We start from the raw sequence: 18,993 nt of genomic DNA on the forward strand, positions 1-18,993 counted from the left end.
AGTTGATTTTTTGAATGATTCTTATCTATAGGTGTTTTCTTATTTTTCATATATGTTGGTGCTTACCTTAGTGTACAGACTTCCTTGCTGGTTTGATTTCAGCATTTTCCTTGAGTTTTAGTTTCAAATCCTGCTTTCTTTTCAGGCTCTTACTCAGATCATGTCGTGAAATCCTCGTGTGGAGAAATCGTTTTTATTTTGTCTTCTCCTTTTGATTTGTATACTCCAGGTTTTGATATAACAAGCTTACAAATTAGCAACAGAGAGAGTTTTAATAGGTGCTGGCTACTTTGCTGTAGTATTATAGCTTCACGGTTTTTTCATAATTTCTCAATCTTGGTTCAAAGTTTTCACTTTGATTTGGATAACCATTTTTTTTGTAGAGAGTTTTATTATTGGGGGAGGGATTTAGCATGCCCAAAGGCTTTTATGCTTCCCTTCTGCCAGCTGGATGCCAGATTTCTGGACCACATGTTCTTTTGAATGGGTGATTTTAAACCCAATGTGTCAAGCATTTTCTAACTTATTTGCCAGACATGCATGAAAAGATATATTCAAAAAATTATAAGCAATTCAGGATCCTCTGGCTTCCATGGATAGGAAGTAATGAGCTTTCATATTGTAATTACAGGAAGCTGGGAAGAAAATTGAGAAACTGGAGATTTTTAAATTAGTGCCCATAGCTCTATTATTATTGACATCTGAGAACTTTAAAGATTGAAAAACTCAATACCACTATTTGGTGACAAGTCTGGAACTGAGATTTGTGACAGATTTTGTTTTGAAGTTAGACTTTAATGTTGCTCCTTAATATTATCTACTTCATAGAGTATTGGGATGATTGAATGAGATAATGAATATAAAACTCCTAACACAGTGTTTGGCACAGAATACGAGCTACATAAATGTTAAGTATTATTAACCTCTAGAAATACCAGTTGTTTAATAACGAAGATACCACTTTAGAATACATCATTAAATCTGCTCAGCAAAGCAAAGTTATCCTTCTTATTGTGTTTTAGTGGTTATTTTGTGAACCCTAAACTCACTTTTGGAATTTATACTCAATAAAATTCCCAGTGTCTCAGTTGGTCCGAAATTGATATAGAGAATATTCTTAATGGAATAGTTGGTATGTATGTGTATCCTGACCACAGAGGATAGCAGGAGAAATGGACTCTCATAGGTAGAAAAAGGAAAACAGAAGCCAAAACCAAACATTTGGTTAGCAGGAGAGATATGCCAGATCATACTGTTTTGGCTAGCAACAGACTGTGGCCAGGAGGGTCAGTCAGATGGTTATAAGCAGGTAAACTGAGTCTGATTCTAAAAGGTTTTAGAAATTAAAGAAGACCAGGTAGACCATCATAGAAAAGTAGAGTCTAAAGTTTGTCTACAGTAGAGAGGCAGTTGGGACAAAACCATGTGTGTAAAGAAGGTGGTGTTCTCTGAAACTGTAAGAGGATGTCAAGGCAGTTGCACTGAAATTAATGGAAGACACAGACTCACAAGGGTCAATAAATCCTTATAATATCAGTGGCAAGGGACTGCCTTTCCCCAGGGATTCAAAACTTCAGAGAGTGCCCTTCTGGTTTTCAGCAATGTGAAATTCATCCATAGCCGGGAAATAAGCTCAAACATGGATATGTGTTGTCAGTGAAAGAAACTAAATGAATCAGGACAGTTGGGTTAAACTTTGGGAATCTGCCCACCCATTCTGACTGCAGATGGACAAGATATCAGATATGATGAAATCGGACCATGCGCTCTTCATGTGTACACTAACAGTTTCAGGCATTTTAGCCAAGTAGATGAACCTTTCTGGGCCACTGTTCAAGGTTGAAGTAATCAATGGGTTACTTTGCTCCTCGCTGGCTTTGATAATTCTTTTTATTTTATGTATTTATTTTATGTATTTATTTTTGGCTGCATTGGGTCTTTGTTGCTGCGCACGGGCTTTCTCTAGTTTTGGCGAGCAGGGGCTACTCTTCGTTGCAGTGCATGGGCTTCTCATTGCAGTGGCTTCTCTTGTTGTGGAGCACGGGCTCTAGGAGCACTGGCTTCAGGAGTTGTGGCTCGCGGGCTCTAGAGCTCAGGCTCAGTAGTTGTGGCGCACGGGCTTAGTTGCTCCACGGCATGCGGGATCTTCCCAGACCAGAGATCGAACCCGTGTCCCCTGCATTGGCAGGCAGATTCTTAACCACTGCACCACCAGGGAAGCCCTGGCTTTGATAATTCTGCTGTGACCACATTTACAGTTATTTGGGGGTATTTTCATATTTGATGTGGGGTTGATTTTTCTATACCTTCCTTTTTAAAATCTGAAATCTGGATTTAAATTATACACCTTACAGAAGTAGGAACATAAGTAATTTCCCCATTTATTGAGGCAAACCAGAGTTGAAATTGATAGATTTCACAGAATTGTTCTTATAGAAGATGAGTATTACATTTCAGGGTTTAGGTGTTGCTTTCCATTTTCATGGTACAATTAAAGCAATCTTCTTCCTGCCTCCCCTCTGCTTTGGGGGTTTTGTAATCTTTGCTTTGAGACTTGTTGAGATTGACTGAACGATAGAAGAGAACTATGCTATCTGGGCCAGGAAGACAACTTTATAATGACAGTATTATAGTTACACACCTTTCTTTAGTGTTAACAAGGGCATTGACTACTTGTCCAAAATTCAGTTAAAAGATGTTAAAAAGACAGCCTATTTTACATTTTCTCTAAATTTTTCTATAAAGAAACACCCATAATTTCCAATCCAGTATAAATCAATCTGAAATATCAAGAGAAAAATGGAATTCTTATTTTAGAGGCTGTTAAGGATACTCTCAGGCCAGTGTGAAGTTTGGGAAATGTAGAACTTAAGATTCTGACCTGTCTGTGCTCCAAACTCTTCACTCCTAATTCTTTTTTTAAAATTCAATTTATTTAAACAAACAAAAATATTCACCCATTTCTCCCACTCCCATCCCCCACGTCTGGCAGCCACCAATCTTTTCTCTATATGTATGAACACTTGGATTTTGTGTGTGTGTGTGTGTGTGTGTGTGTGTGTGTGTATTTTTTTCCCACATGTAAGAGAAACCATATGGTATTTGTCTTTCTCTGTCTGACTTATTTCACTTACCATAAAGCCCTCAAGGTCCATCCATGTTGTCACAAATGGGAAGATTTCATTCATTTTTATGGCTGATAATATTCCATTATATATACATATATCACAATTTCTTTATCCATTCATCCATCCATGGACACTTGGGTTGTTTCCGTACCTTGGCTACTGTAAATAATGCTGCAGTGAACACGGAGGTGCATATATCTTTTCAAATTAGTGTTTTCGTTTTCTTTGAATAAATACCCAGAAGTGAGATTGCTGTATCATATGGTAGTTCTATTTTTAATTTTTTGAAGAACCTCCATACTTGTTTTCATGGTGTCTGTACCAATTTACATTCCCACCAACAGTGCACTAGGATTCCCTTTTCTCCACATCCTCACCAGCATTTGTTATTTCTAGTCTTTTTGATAATAGCCGTTCTGACTGGTGTGAGGTGGTATCTCATTGTGGTTTCTCTGATGGTTAATGTTGTAGAGCATCTTTTCATGTATCTGTTGGCCATCTGTATATCCTCTTTGGAAAAATGTCTATTCAGATCTGTACATTTAAAAATCAGATTATTTGGGGTTTTTTTGCTATTGAATTGTATGAGTTCTTTATATATTTTGGATATTAGCCCTTTATCAGATATATGCTTTGCAAATATTTCCTCCCATTCAGTAGGTTGCCTTTTTATTCCATTGGTTGTTTCATTTGCTGTACAGAAGCTTTTTATTTCGATGTATTGCTGTGCAGAAGCTTTTTATTTCGATGTAGTCCTACTTGTTTATTTTTGCTTTTGTTGTGTTCATTTTTGGTGTCAGATTCAAAAAAATCATTGCCAGGACTTATGGCAAGGGGCTTATTACCACCTATGTTTTCTTCTAGGAGTTTTATGGTTTCAGGTCTTATACTCAAATCTTTAATCCATTTTGAGTTAATTTTTGCGTGTGGTGTAAGATAGTGGTTTAGTTTTGTTATTTTGCGTGTGGCTGTCCAATTTTCCCAACACTGTTTATCGAAGACACTATCCTTTCCTCACTGTACGTTCTTGGCTTCTTTAGTCATAAATTAACTGACCATATATGAGTGGGTTTATTGATGGGCTGTCTATTCTGTTCCATTGATCTATGTATCTGTTTTTATGCCAATACCATTAATTACTATAGCTTTGTAATATAGTTTGAAATGAAGGACCGTGGTGTGGTGCCTCCAGCTTTGTTCTTTCTCAAGATTGCTTTGGCTATTTGGGGTCTTTTATGGTTCCATATAAATTTTAGGACTTTTTCTATTTTTGTAAAAAATCTCATTGGAAGCTTGGTAGGGATTGTATTGAACCTGTATATTGCTTTGGCTAGTATGGACGTTTTAACAATATTAATTCTTTCAATCCATGTGCACAGAATATCTTTTTATTTATTTCTGTCTTCTTCAATTTCTTTCATTAATGTCTTATAGTTTTCAATATATAGGTCTTTTACCTCCTTGGTTAAATTTATTCCTAGGTATTTTATTCATTTTGATGCAATGGTAAATAGGATTGTTTTCTTTTTTAAAAAAAACATCTTTATTGGAGTATAATTGCTTTGCCATGGTGTGTTAGTTTTTGCTTTATAACAAAGTGAATCAGTTATACATATATATATGTCCCCATATCTCTTCCCTCTTGCATCTCCCTCCCTATCCCACCCCTCTAGGTGGTCACAGAGCACGCAGCTGATCTCCATGTGCTATGCGGCTGCTTCCCACTAGCTATCTATCTTACGTTTGGAAGTGTATGTATGTCCATGCCGCTCTCTCACTTTGTCCCAGCTCACCCTTCCCCCTCCCCATATCCTCAAGTCCATTCTCTAGTAGGTCTGCATCTTTATTCCCGTCTTGCCCCTAGGTTCTTCTGACCATTTTTTTTTTTTTAGATTCCATGTATATGTGTTAGCATAAGGTATTTGTTTTCCTCTTTCTGACTTATTTCACTCTGTGTGACAGTCTCTAGGTCCATCCACCTCAGTACAAATAACTCAGTTCTGTTCCTTTTTACGGCCGAGTAATATTCCATTGTATATATGTGCCACATCTTCTTTATCCATTCATCTGTTGATGGACACTTAGGTTGCTTCCATGTCCTGGCTATTGTAAATAGAGCTGAAATGAACATTTTGGTACATGACTCTTTTTGAATTATGGTTTTCTCAGGGTACATGCCCAGTAGTGGGATTGCTGGGTCATATGGCGGTTCTATTTTTAGTTTTTTAAGGAACGTCCATACTGTTCTCCATAGTGGCTGTATCAGTTTATATTCCCACCAACAGTGCAAGAGGGTTCCGTTTTCTCCACACCCTCTCCAGCATTTATTGTTTGTAAATGTTTTGATGATGGCCATTCTGACCTGTGTGAGATGATATCTCATTGTAGTTTTGATTTGCATTTCTCTAATGATGAATGATGTTGAGCATTCTTTCATGTGTTTGTTGGCAATCTGTATATCTTCTTTGGAGAAATGTCTGTTTAGGTCTTCTGCCCAGTTTTGGATTGGGTTGTTTGTTTTTTTGATATTGAGCTGCATGAGTTGCTTGTATATTTTGGAGATTAATCCTTTTTCAGTTGCTTCATTTGCAAATATTTTCTCCCATTCTGAGGGTTGTCTTTTGGTCTTATTTATGGTTTCCTTTGCTGTGCAAAAGATTTTAAGTCTCATTAGGTCCCATTTGTTTATTTTTGTTTTTATTTCCATTTCTCTAGGAGGTGGGTCACAAAGGATCTTGCTGTGATTTATGTCATAGAGTGTTCTGCCTAAGTTTTCCTCTAAGAGTTTGATGGTGTCTGGCCTTACATTTAGGTCTTTAATCCATTTTTAGTTTGTTTTTGTGTATGGCGTTAGGAAGTATTCTAATTTCATTCTTTTACATGTAGCTGTCCAGTTATCCCAGCACCACTTATTGAAGAGGCTGTCTTTTCTCCACTGTATATTCTTGCCTCCTTATCAAAGATAAGGTGACCATATCTGCATGGGTTTGTCTCTGGGCTTTCTATCCTGTTCCATTGATCTATAATTCTGTTTTTGTGCCAGTACCATACGGTCTTGATTACTGTAGCTTTGTAGTATAGTCTGAAGTCAGGGAGCCTGATTCCTCCAGCTCCGTTTTTCTTTCTCAAGATTGCTTTGGCTATTCGGGGTCTTTTGTGTTTCCATACAAATTGTGAAAATTTTTGTTCTAGTTTTATGAAAAATGCCAGTGGTAGTTTGATAAGGATTGCATTGAATCTGTAGCTTGCTTTGGGTAGTAGAATCATTTTTACAATGTTGATTCTTCCAATCCAAGAACATGGTATATCTCTCCATCTATTTGTATCATCTTTAATTTCTTTCATCAGTGTCTTATAATTTTCTGCATACAGGTCTTTTGTCTCCTTAGGTAGGTTTATTCCTAGGTATTTTATTCTTTTTGTTGCAATGGTAAATGGGAGTGCTTTCTTAATGTCACTTTCAGATTTTTCATCATTAGTGTATAGAAACACAGCAGACTTGTGTATTGATTCTGTATCCTGCAACTCTACTGAATTCACTTATTTGTTTTAGGAGTTTTCTGATGGAATCTTTAGAGTTTTCTATATGTAATATCATGTCATCTGCAAATAGTGACAGTTTTACTTCTTCCCATCCAATTTGGATTTCTTTTATTTTGTTTTCTTGCATAATTGCTCTGGGTTGGATTCCCAATACTATGTTGAATAAAAGTTTCTGAAAATGGGCATCCTTGTCTGGCTGCTGATATTAGCAGAAAAGCTTTAAGCTTTCAACCATTGAGTAAGATGTTAGCTGTGGGCTTGCTATATATGGCCTTTACTGTGTTCCTCTCTACCCACTTTGTTGAGAGTTTTTATCATAAGTGGGTGTTGAATTTTGTCAAATGCTTTTTCTGCATTTGTTGAGATGATCTTATGATTTTTATCCTTCATTTTGTTAATGTTGTGTACCACATTGACTGATTTGCAGATGCTGAACCATCTTTCCATCCCTGAAGTAAATCCCACTTGATCTTGGAGTATGAACCTTTTAATATATTGTTGAATTCAGTTTCCTCATATTTTGTTGAGAATTTTTGTATCTATGTTCATCAGCGAAATTGGCCTGTAATTTTCTTTCCTTGTGGCATTTTAAAATTTATTTATTTATTTCATTTTTGGTTGCGTTGGGTCTGTGTTGCTGCGTGTGGGCTTTCTCTAGTTGCGGTGAGCAGGGGCTACTCTGTTGCGGTGTGCGGGCTTCTCATTGTGGTGGCTTCTCTTGTTGCGGAGCACGGGCTCTAGGTGCACAGGCTTCAGTAGTTGTGGCACATGGGCTCTAGAGCACAGGTCTTCAGTAGTTTTGGTGCACGGGCTTAGTTGCTCCACGACATGTGGGATCTTCCTGGACCAGGTCTCGAACCCATGTCCCCTGCACTGACAGGCGGATTCTTAACCACTGCGCCACCAGGAAAGTCCTGTTGTGGCATTTTTGACTGGTTCTGATATCAGGGTAGTGCAGGCCTTGTAAAATGAGTTTGGAAGAGTTCCATTCTCTTCTATTTTTTTGGAAGAGTTTGAGAAAGATTGATATTAATTCTTTGAATGTTTGGTAGAACTCACTAGTGAAGCCATCTGGTCCTGGACTTTTGTTTGTTGGGAGGCTTTTGATTACTGATTTGATCACCTTATTTGTTATTGGTCTGTTCTGGTTTTCTATTTCACCATGATTTGGACTTAGTAGGTAGTATGTTTCTAGGAATTTATCCAGTATTTCTAGACTGTCCAATTTGTTAGCATATAATTCCTCATAGTAGTCTCATAATCCTTTGTATTTCTGTGACATCAGTTGTAATATCTACTCTTTTATTTCTGAGTTTGAGTCCTCTCCCTTTTTTTCTTGATTAATAATTATTTACTAAAGTACCCAGCTTTCCAATTAACTCTAGGCAGTTAGCTTACAGATATAAGTCACAGTCTTGTATAATATGAATGTGAAATAATGCCTCTGTCAACAGTAACTTCAGACATAGAGGATAGAACTCTTGTGTATCCTTGCTTAAGAAATTTACTTTCCCAGAAAACTCCCTTCAAGTCTTACTCGAGCTTTTGGCATTGATGTATTAAATTACTTGGTCCGTGAAATCAGGGTACCTTTGGTCCTCTCCCAACTTTTTTAGCCATAAAGCTTTTTTCCTCTATCCTTTTACTAGTCTTATAAGTGCTCCTAATAAGGATTGGAGGCTTTGTACTGAGATTGAGAATCTGAATTTATTGGGCATAATACCAGTGATGAAGTCAGGTAAGGAAGCCCTCACTGGATGCTTACTACATACAGTGATGAATCCCTTTACATGATCAAATCACTTAGATGCTATTTCAGTTTACCTCTCTGACAAATAGTCATACTTATGTGACTCACAAGTTCGACTAGTGAGTTACTTGAGCTGTTCATAAGTATTTAAAGGATAAATAAACATTTTGTGATAGCTTCTGATGATTGTTTTCCTCTGTGTGTGTGTGTGTGTGTGTGTGTGTGTGTGTGTTGGTGAATAGTGAATGTTCAACCAAATCTTATCAGTGAGTAAATTGGCCCTGAAAATTGAATTGAGTTCAATTCAGTATGTACTTTGGGAGGAGCATGAACACTTTCCAGCCACTGGGGTGCTGGTTAAAGTCCTGTAGCAGGAATTTACAGGATGCCATTACAGCCAAAAAGTTGCTATCTGAATTTAACTCCTGGCATGAGCTTGTTCTGTAGCTAAATCTAACTGAAAAAAAGAAATTCTTGCTGAAATTTCAACTACATTTTTAAAAGGAATTTACCTTGCAGAGAGTAAGACTGAAAAACATTTGAGTCACTTTGTAAAATAGGAATACAGTTGTGTCCTTAATGATGGGGGTCATTGATAAATGTGTAATTACCAAAATGAAAGCAAGAAGCTGCACTTTTCAGTTTGTTTTTTACCCACTTTTCATGGCAGCCTGACTTGAATCACTGCCTGTCCTGTCCTCACAGAGCCTGTGAACTAGAGAAACACTCTGACGTCCACCCACTTCTCTCTTATCTTTTGTTCTTCCAGAGTATGTCAGATGCGTAAACTTTGCTCTGATTGTGTGTTGTGGGCTCCTTAAATAAAACAATTTTGCAAGGGCAGATCATTGTTACCATACTGCATTTATGGCCACTGAGTTTCTACTCTGCTTAAAATCTTTGAGAGCAGCTCCTATTTCTATAATAAACATTACAGTCCTTGAGCCATTTTCAAGGATCTTCAGAAACAACCCACACATGATTTCCCTTCCACAGTATGAAACTGCCATCCTAGCCCGCCCATGTCTGCTCACCATCCTACAAATACCTGATACCTAATCTTCTCATCTCATCCTCATTCGTGCTGTTCCTCTTTCCAGGAAGTCTCTGCCTCTCCACCCTCATCTAGGTCCTTCTCATTCTTTAAGGCCCAGCTCCACTTTCTCCTCTTGGAAAGCTCCTTTGACAACTTCAGGCCTGAGTGACATCCTCTTCTCAGAACTTTCATCACATTTGTTGTTAATGTTACTGAATTTTGCTCTTATTAAGTCTACATTGTTTGCTTTTATTTCATATTATGTTGTTCTTGTCTCCCCAACTCAAAAGAGGTTTCTTGAGTACACAGGCAGTGTTTTAAACCTCACCTGGTTCCCCAGAAGCATGTGACACAAGTCTGTGCATATTGTTGGTGGACACAATAAATGTTTGTTGATTAACTGACACTTTCCCACATGAACATTATTTATTTATTTATTTATTTATTGAGATACAGTTGATTTACGATATTATAAAAGTTTCAGGTATACAACAAGTGATTCACAATTTTTAAAAGATTATACTCGGTTTATAGGTATTATAAAATATTGGCTATATTCCCTGTGCTGTACAATATATCCTTGTAGCTTATTTTATACATAATAGTTTGTACTTCTTAATCCCCTACCCTTATCTTGCCCCTCCCCGCTTTCCTCTCCCCACTGGCAACCACTAGTTTGTTCTATATATCTGTGAGTCTGTTTCTTTTTGATACATTCACTAGTGTGTTTTATTTTTTAAATTCCACATATAAGTGATAACATACAGTATTCATCTTTCTCTGACTTATTTCAGCAAGCATAATACCCTTTAAGTCCATCCATGTTGTTCCAAATGGCAACATTTCATTCTTTTTTATGGCTGAGTAGTATTCCATTGTATATTGTATACTATATCTTCTTTATCCATTCATCTGTTGATGGACACCTTGGTTGCTTCCATATCTTGGCTATTATAAATAATGCTCCTCTGAACATTGGGGTGCATGTATCTTTTCAAATTAGTGTTTTCATTTCTTGGGCTATATGCCCAGGAGTGGGATTGCTGGATCATATGGTAGTTCTATTTTTAGTTTTTTGTGGAACCTTCGTACTGTTTTCCACAGTGGCTGCACCAATTTACATTCCCATTAACAGTGTACAAGTGTTCCCTTTTCTCCACATCCTCACCAACATTTGTTATTCCACATGAACATTTTTAAAAACCTCATTTGCTTGAATTTTAGGGAATCATAATAGGTATTTGTTAAATGGATAAAATGAATGATGGATATGATTTTTTATTTATTTTCTCCACCCCCCCATCCCCATTCGTGGCCAACCAATTGAATGTATGATTCTCAGGACAAGGATTTAATCTTGTTCAACTTTGCATCCCCAGCATCTAGCTCAGTGCCTAGGCCATATTAGATGCCCAATAAATATTTGTTGAATGAATCTTCAGCAAAATCACCCTGCATATATTAAATGCAATGTCTTGTGACATTTTGTGTTTTTCTCATCTCAAATGCTTGAGCATTATAGGACTTAAATTGCCAAATATGTTAAGTTCCTACTGTCTTCAATTTTAAATCCAGTTTTTTGGTGATCTTTTAATGGCTCTGGGATTCCTGTCCCATGGACATAAGCAAGCAATTAACCGGTGTTGTTTGATAACAACTGTGTGCAGAATCCAAGTTTTAGGTTATTTTTATATTAAATTGGATTAGTTTAAAATATTTAAATGGCGTTTATTAGCAAGTTCTCATAATTTCACATATTATTTTAAAAGAGATATCTTTTTTTAAGAAAAAGATGAACTGCTCTGACTAACAAAACCAATCACATTTGTTGCTAAGAGCTATGTTTGAAAGAGACAGTGTAGCACCTGTTTTTTTTTCTTTTTATGACCATATATATGCACTGAGGTGGGTCTTTTAATTGCTTTATGAAACAGAATAACTTGATTACCTGCTTTTTGTAAAAGATATATTAAATTTGTTACCCTGGGAATATTGTGAAAAAAATTCAATGAAACTTAAAAGAAAAGCTTAATGAAAAAGTTCTGCACATAGGTGAAATGTCCTTATTTTCACACTTGTTTTTTTCAGAAATAAAACTCAGTTTTCTATAGGATGCTTGTGAAATCACGGCTTCCATCTTCAGTGCTGAGGACCTCTCATATGCCTTAAAGAACTGGATTGGTGGACCATTAAGCTAAACATGTGAGGGAAATAGAACTTGAAGCAAATTAGAAAACTTGAAAGCTTTTAAGCCTTGTCAGCCTGCCAATTCAAGCAGTGTGTAGCAGGCGTGTCATATATTCATAGAGCCAAAATAAATGGCCACAAGGAATTCCTTGTGGTAATACAGATGTAAGGAAAGCTTAAAATGGAAAGAAAGAAAACATTGTTTTAATTGTTTGTTCTGGAGGTCGATAAATACATTTAAATAAATGCCTCTTCAGATATTGCTTTAGGTGCCAAAGGTCATCTTTGTGATCTTCTGGACCAGGCACTGGCAATGTTTCTATGTTATGTGCTGGCTTGTGAAGGGAAGGCAAAAGAAAGGAGGAGATGAGGAAAGTGTAAGAAAAAGTGGGACAAAAGTAACTGCTGAGAGTGGCCTTGCAAGCCACTCTGGAACAAGGTACTATTTCCATTATATCAGTAGAAAATATTTATTTATCTTGTTTTACCATCAAGAACAATTCCATGAGAAAATGTGTGAATCCTTAAAAATATAGATAATCTACTTAATAATGAATCTAGTGTGTATGTAATTTTAAAGTATAAACTTTTTAAAAATTGAAGTATAGCTGATTTACAATGTTGTGTTAGTTTCTGGTGTACAGCAAGGTGATTTCAGATGTGTGTGTATATATATTCTTTTCCACTATAGCTTACTATAAGATATTAGATATAGTTCCCTATGCTATACAATAGGACCTTGTGTTTATCTGTTTTATATATAGTAGTTTGTATCTGCTAACCCCAAACTCCTAATTTCTCTCTCCCCCTCCCTTTCCCCTTTGGTAACCATAAGTTTGTTTTCTGTGTCTGTGAGCCTGGTTCTGTTTCGTAATAAGACGTTCATTTGTATCATATTTTAGATTCCACATATAAGTGATATCATATGATTTTGTCTTTCTCTGTCTGACATTTCACTTAATATGCTATTCCCTGGGTCCATCCATGTTGCTGCAAATGGGTATATTTCATTCTTTTTAATGGCTCAGTAGTATTCCATTATATATATATATATATACACACACACACACACACACACACACACACACCACATTTTCTTTGTCCAGTCATCACTTGATGGGCACTTGGATTGTTTCCATGTCTTGGCTATTGCAAATGGTGCTGCAATGAGACTGTCTTCTCGCCATTGTATATTCTTGCCTCCTTTGTCAAAAATTAATTGACTGTAGGTGTGTCGGTTTATTTCTGGGCTCTGTTCTGTTCCATTGATCCATATGTCTGTTTTTTGTGTCAGTATCATACTTTTTGATTACTGTAGCTTTATAGTATAGCCTAAAGTCAGGGAGAATGATGCCTCCTGCTTTGTTCTTTTTCCTCAGGATTGCTTTGGCAATTTAGGGTCTTTTATGGTTCCATATGAATTTTAGGATTATTTGTTCCAGTTCTGTGAAAAATGTCTTGGATATTTTGATAGGGATCACATTAAATCTGTAGATTCTATTCTTTGGGTAGTATGGTCATTTTAACAAGATTAATTCTTCCAGTCCAAGAGCATGGGATATCTTTCTATTTCTTTAAATCATCTTCAGTTCCCATTATCAATGTTTTATAGTTCTCAGCATATAAGTCTTTTAACTTCCTTGGTCAGGTTTATTCCTTAGTATTTTTTAATGTGATTTTTAAAAGGGATTTTTTTTGAAGTAAAAACGTTTTTTATTTTCCTTATGTTATATCTAATATAGAATTTTTATAAAGGAGCATTAATTACAATTCAAAAATAACTCAAGGAAAAATATGCACTTCGGGGATGTTTCTTGTTTCTTCCTGTGGCTCAAAGTGAAATCTCTTTCACCCCACTCCCAGTTCAGTTTCATCACACTGATTCTTGGGCAAAAACGTTCCAAAAATTAGCCTACTATCCAAAGATATAGAGAGAAGTCATTTGGTTATGTCATATTTTTACTCTAAATCCAAGATAAGATCTTGCTGTTACCAAAAGAGCAGGAATAGACCATTCTTTATGGAAACTGAGTGCTCTATATATCAAGAATCGCAGGTATTAACATTTCAATGTGAAAACTAGAATTATGAGAAAATACTCAACTTTACAGATCTGATAGATATGAAACTGACAGAGGTGGCCCAAGCTCAGCCAGCCTATAGGATGCTCAACTGACAAAATCCTTGCTTGAAAGCGTTAAGTTACCATTTAATCTTTGACCTTTTGAAGTAAGAATCCTGAGAAATGCTGTAATGCTCTAACTTCCAATGAGAAGATAGAGTCAGCAAAACTAAGTAAAACATGATCTCTACTTTTATGGAATTTACAGTCTGATAACGGAGAAAACTTAAGGGCCTATAATAAGAATGTGATCTGTGCCATAAGAAAGACACAGTATCATGACATGACTAAGAAGGTGGGCTCTGGTCGCAGACTGCTTGGGTTTGAACCATGGCTTGAGGGTAGCTACATGAAGTTGTGCAAGACTTAACCCTTCTCCACCTCTGTTTCCCCATCTGTAAAATGGGAACAGTAGTACTCTCTTCAAGAGGAATCCGGAGAGCAGTAAGACTTGGTGTGAGTAATTTCGGGGGTATTCAGTTTAGTGACTCGTTTCTATGCAATAGTGTTTGAATGTGTGTTTAAGAGTATTGTTAAGTTACAGGGCTTGGTGTACCATTCATGGGAGAATGAGAGACCTGTGTTAGAATCAGAATACCTAGAGTCTGCTTCCACCCCTTCATAAACTCTCATAATCATTTCTCTTTGCTATGCCTTTGGTTTCTTCTCTATTTAAATGAGCATAGGAAGTTCTACGACAGCAGGGACCTTATCAGTCTTGTTCCACATCTAGAACAGTGCTTGGCATATAGTGGATGTGGATAAATGTTGGTGCAGCACAACTCAGGAATATTATGAAGATGGCACTGCAACAGGCATGAACGTAATTTTGAGAAGGAATCGTAAGTACTACACAAAAATGACTGGCTTTCATTGTTTAAGATTCCCAAGAGAGATAAGAGATAAGAAATGATCACTGCTACATTTCTCTGCCAGGATCTAAGCATGAGATTTAGAGTCAGAGGATCTTGCCTGGAACCATGGTTCTACCACTTAAGGCTTTGTAAGTTCAGATAAGTAATTTAGCTTCCTTGAGCTTCATTTCCTTCATTGGTCTTTTTGGGTTATCACCCATGCTTTAGAGTATTTTTTAGAGCTCCAAAGATCAATGAAATAAAAACACTTGCAAGCTGCAAATACCATACAAGTACAAATGTGCTAAGAAACGGTAACTTTTCATGTTCTACATTAGAGGACTATAAATCATGAAAAGCAAACTCGTATTCCTATTACTCAAGTCTAAAGTAGTGAAGATAAAGTTGTATTGTCCCCCAAACAAAGTTGATCTTTAAAATGGACCCCCCCTCCCTGTCTTTTATACAGAGACGAGCAGAGCAGCAGGACGGAACATCTCTCCACTGTCACACCAGCTCTTTTTAGTTGTTGCACCTAGCTTCTTCTGTGCCAGCTCCAAAAATAGTTCCAGTTTGAAGAAAGACATGCATATATGTGCTGGCTAGAACTGTTTTGAGGAACTGGCCAGGGTCCCATCAGAGGTTACAGGTCAATTTTTAAAATGAAGAAAATTCCTTCTCCCATTCCCCCTGTCTTAGATAAAATGCATGTCCAGAGTTCAATTCCTGTTTGTATTTTTTTCATTTGTAAAAGTTTAAAATTCAAATTTATTGTTTATTTGTTTCTATACTTGATAGACCTCTGTAGAAGAATCTTTCTCCAGACCCTCACTCACTGTTTATGTTCTGAGGAAAAAACCATTATATATATATATTTCTTTTTCGTTATTTTTCTTTCAAGTGTGTTCAGGCAGCCCATGTAATTTAGTTATAGGATTAAATTTGAATATATCTTTAAATATAAACTTACAAACTCACAGAACATACTCTTCTAGAGTACTTTCTATAATACAAGTGTGGAAATGAATTTACTCTTGAAATTCAACTTAGGAACACTACTTAGAAGAATGTGTGTCTAAGAAGAATCTAAGAAGGAAAAGATTGGGGTAGCCAATTCCATCACTTATGAAGCTTTTTTCTTTTTTGGTTGTCATGTCTCTTTAGACTTAAAAAATAGCTTTACTGATATATAATTCACATATTATCCAATTCACTCATTTAAAGTATATAGTTTAGTGAATGGGCTTTGGTATATTCAAAAAATTATGCAACCATCACCACTGTTTAATTCCAGAATATTTTGTCACCCCCAAAGGAGACCCCATACACGTTCAGCAGTTGCTCCACTTTCTCCCCTTCCCCAGGCCCTCACAACCACTAATTTGCTTTCTGACTCTATGGATTTACCTATTGTGGATATTTAATATAAATGGAACAATACAATATGTGGCCGCTGTGACTGGCTTCTTCCACTTAGCATCATTTTTGGGGGTTCATTCGTGTTGTGGCATGTGTCAGTACTTTATTCCTTTTTATGGTAGAATAATATTTCATTGTGTTGACGTATCACATTTTGTGTATCCACTCATCCGCTGATGGACACTTGGATTCTTTCTACCTCTTGGCGATTGTGAATAGTGCTGCTATGAACATGAGTGTACAAATATGTCTTCGAGATCCCGCTTTCAATTTGGGGGGGTATATACCTAGGCATGGAACTGCTAGGTCATATAGTAACTGCTTAACATTTTGAGGAACTGTTAGACTGCCGCAGCAGCTGCACTATTTTACATTCTCACCAGCAATGTACGATAGTTTCAGTTTCTCCAATTTTTCTTTTTTATTGTAGCCATCCTAATGGGTGTGAAGTGGTATCACATTGTGATTTTCATTTGCATTTCCCACCATCTGGCTGTTTAAAATAGATATTTATTTTAAATATTTTTAGAGGTCATTCACTTGACAACCTTAACCCTCTAGAACGTGGTCCTGAATGGAACATATTGCAAAAGGGTTTCCAAACCACTAAGAGTAGTCACAGACCTTCTGCATGAAAGCCCTGCACTTTGCCCGCAGGCCCCTCATACAGTGAGTAACTAACTCTTATTCAACACTCATGATTGGCTATTATGTATTCCAGAAAGGAGCTGGACAATCCACTGTGGCAGATATTGTGGCAGGAAGGGAAGTGACAGTAGAAGTGACAATCTGCCACTGAAAGAGAACTATAATACTTCCCAGGGCATTTTATGACTCCAAGTCTTCAGCCAGAGCCCAAATTATGTTAAGTATTTTTTAAGAAGGCAAAGCTACATATAATACATTTTAGAAATATTTCCATGAAGAATGACTTAGAGAAACACGTTTTGCTCTTAAATGGATAAGCCTGCATGAATTTTCTATATACTTAATTTTCTAATGGTATCTGAAAAATTAGGTGATATTGAGTTCATCTTGAATGTGGAAAGGATAAAGCAAAAATTCAGATTCTGTAAAATTATTGAAGAAACTGTTTAAAAAAGTAAATGAAATGTTTTCAAGAACTTTAATTCTACTTTTTTGATGAAGTTAACAATTAGTTGATTTGTCTGATACTCAGAGCTTACTTTTGCTGTAGAAAATCCCTGTTATTTTGGTATGTGTTCATGGCATAATGCCAGTAAATTAACATTTAATCTATCTTCTCAGCTGAGTTCCTAGAAATTGTTGCTGGTCGACACTGGTTTAAAGTACAAACCCTAAAGCTGCACAATATTTAATGTATGAACAGTGCTTTTGGTCTCAATTATTTGTCAATGCTGAAACCTCCTTCTGAGTCGTTCCAATATCCCTTCATAAAGACTGAGAACTAATAGAGCATACACAGAAAAAAAATCCAGCATCTTTTCAAAGGATTTCTTGATCTGAAGCACATTTTGCATTTCACAGTCTCTCCCTTACCTCATTTGCAGTGGGTCTGCAGGTAGTTTTGTCATGACTGTTTTATGTGGTCATCAACAATTACATTTCAAATACACAGTTACCTCTTGGAGCATGTTAAATTTTCCTAGCAATTTCTGTTTTCTGGATTTTGAGAGCAGATCATCAAGACTTTGATCAGATCATAGTAAAGTCAGTTTAATGGCAGGTCTTTGGTAGCCTCTAAAACCTGAAGACACACAGGTGGGTTATGACTACATAAAGGGCTGACATTTCAGGCTCTGGCTTTTTCTGTGCAGTGGACCCCTGAATGAATTTCTGCCCCCAAACAGACCAAAATGAAATAATCGTTTTTTCCTTTTTAATTGGGTTGTTGCCCAGTCTTGTATTTCAACAGTAAATAGCAGTAGTTGCTTCCTTTTACTATGTACAGTTCTACACTGGGAAATAGCTAATTTTATTTTATTTTATTTTTTGCAGGTTTCTGGAAAGTGCCTTTTCTGAAAACTCTGCTGATTGGATTCCACTTTCGAGCTGCCTCTTTATAAACCCCTCTCCCTACCACCATCACTGCCACCTCTCCCCGCCCCGCCCCCCCAAAAACCCTGGTGTGCTTGTAGTTCATTCTCAGCAACTCGTTCATTCTTTTTTTCTTTGATTCTCAATTTTCATAGTCATTTTTCCTCCTCCCGATTTTGCAGCAAAAAAAAAAAAAATTGCAGTTGTAACATCCTACCAATCTTAATCTTTAAAGCCAAGAGATAGGTAAAAAACCTTTTCTCCCCTTGACCTGAGACTATTCCACACATTGACAGGCAGCCAGCAGCATATGCTTTTTGCAAGAATAATTGAAAATATCAACTGGAGAGCACAGAATCCTTTTGAAACTCTGCCAGTTATTTGAAGTAACTTCAGCAGAGGAAAAAAATAAAGCAGTCAATATCTTAACCTTGACGGCTGCCTTCTTAGGAGTTGGTCTCTAATTTGATTTTTAGTTATTCTGATACGATTTTTATTTTATAGTGAGCTTTTTGTTTGACTAGACCAAATTTGACTTAAATGAAAACTTAAGTGCTAACAAAGAAACATTTCACCAAAGCAAACAGTTATCTCTTCACATTTAGCTTGAATTTATTTTTAACCTTCCAACAACAGCAGTAATAGTAGAGAGGGTGCACTTGATTTTAACTTTGCTTTCAATATGACGTCTGTCACTGTTGCCCTGGTTCGTGATACCAAGTGGCTGACTTTGGAAGTCTGTAGAGAATTTCAGAGAGGAACCTGCTCTCGAGCTGATGCAGATTGCAAGTTTGCCCATCCGCCAAGAGTTTGCCATGTGGAAAATGGTCGTGTGATGGCTTGTTTTGATTCTTTAAAGGTGAGTCTCATCTAAATGCACATCATTTTTAGTTGAAACTTGTTGATTTCTATGGTTTTTATTTTGGAAATATGTT

The 18,993-nt window shown here is 36.7% G+C and overlaps 1 protein-coding gene across 6 annotated transcripts in view; it reads left to right on the forward strand.

The window, feature by feature from the left end:
* MBNL3 (muscleblind like splicing regulator 3) overlaps positions 1-18,993 on the forward strand; it is a 113,572-nt gene that overhangs the window by 31,720 nt on the left and 62,859 nt on the right. For all 6 annotated transcript variants that reach the window (XR_010838586.1, XM_059050007.2, XM_067023254.1 and 3 more), the window contains one exon: positions 18,020-18,917. Coding sequence is in view for 5 of the 6 variants with exons in the window: in XM_059050007.2 (XP_058905990.1) it covers positions 18,741-18,917 (177 nt within the window). In the remaining variant the exon portion in view is untranslated. The remainder of the gene's footprint in view (positions 1-18,019; positions 18,918-18,993) is intronic.

This window comes from Kogia breviceps, chromosome X, assembly GCF_026419965.1.
Source record: "Kogia breviceps isolate mKogBre1 chromosome X, mKogBre1 haplotype 1, whole genome shotgun sequence".
NCBI classification, from domain to species: domain Eukaryota; kingdom Metazoa; phylum Chordata; class Mammalia; order Artiodactyla; family Physeteridae; genus Kogia; species Kogia breviceps.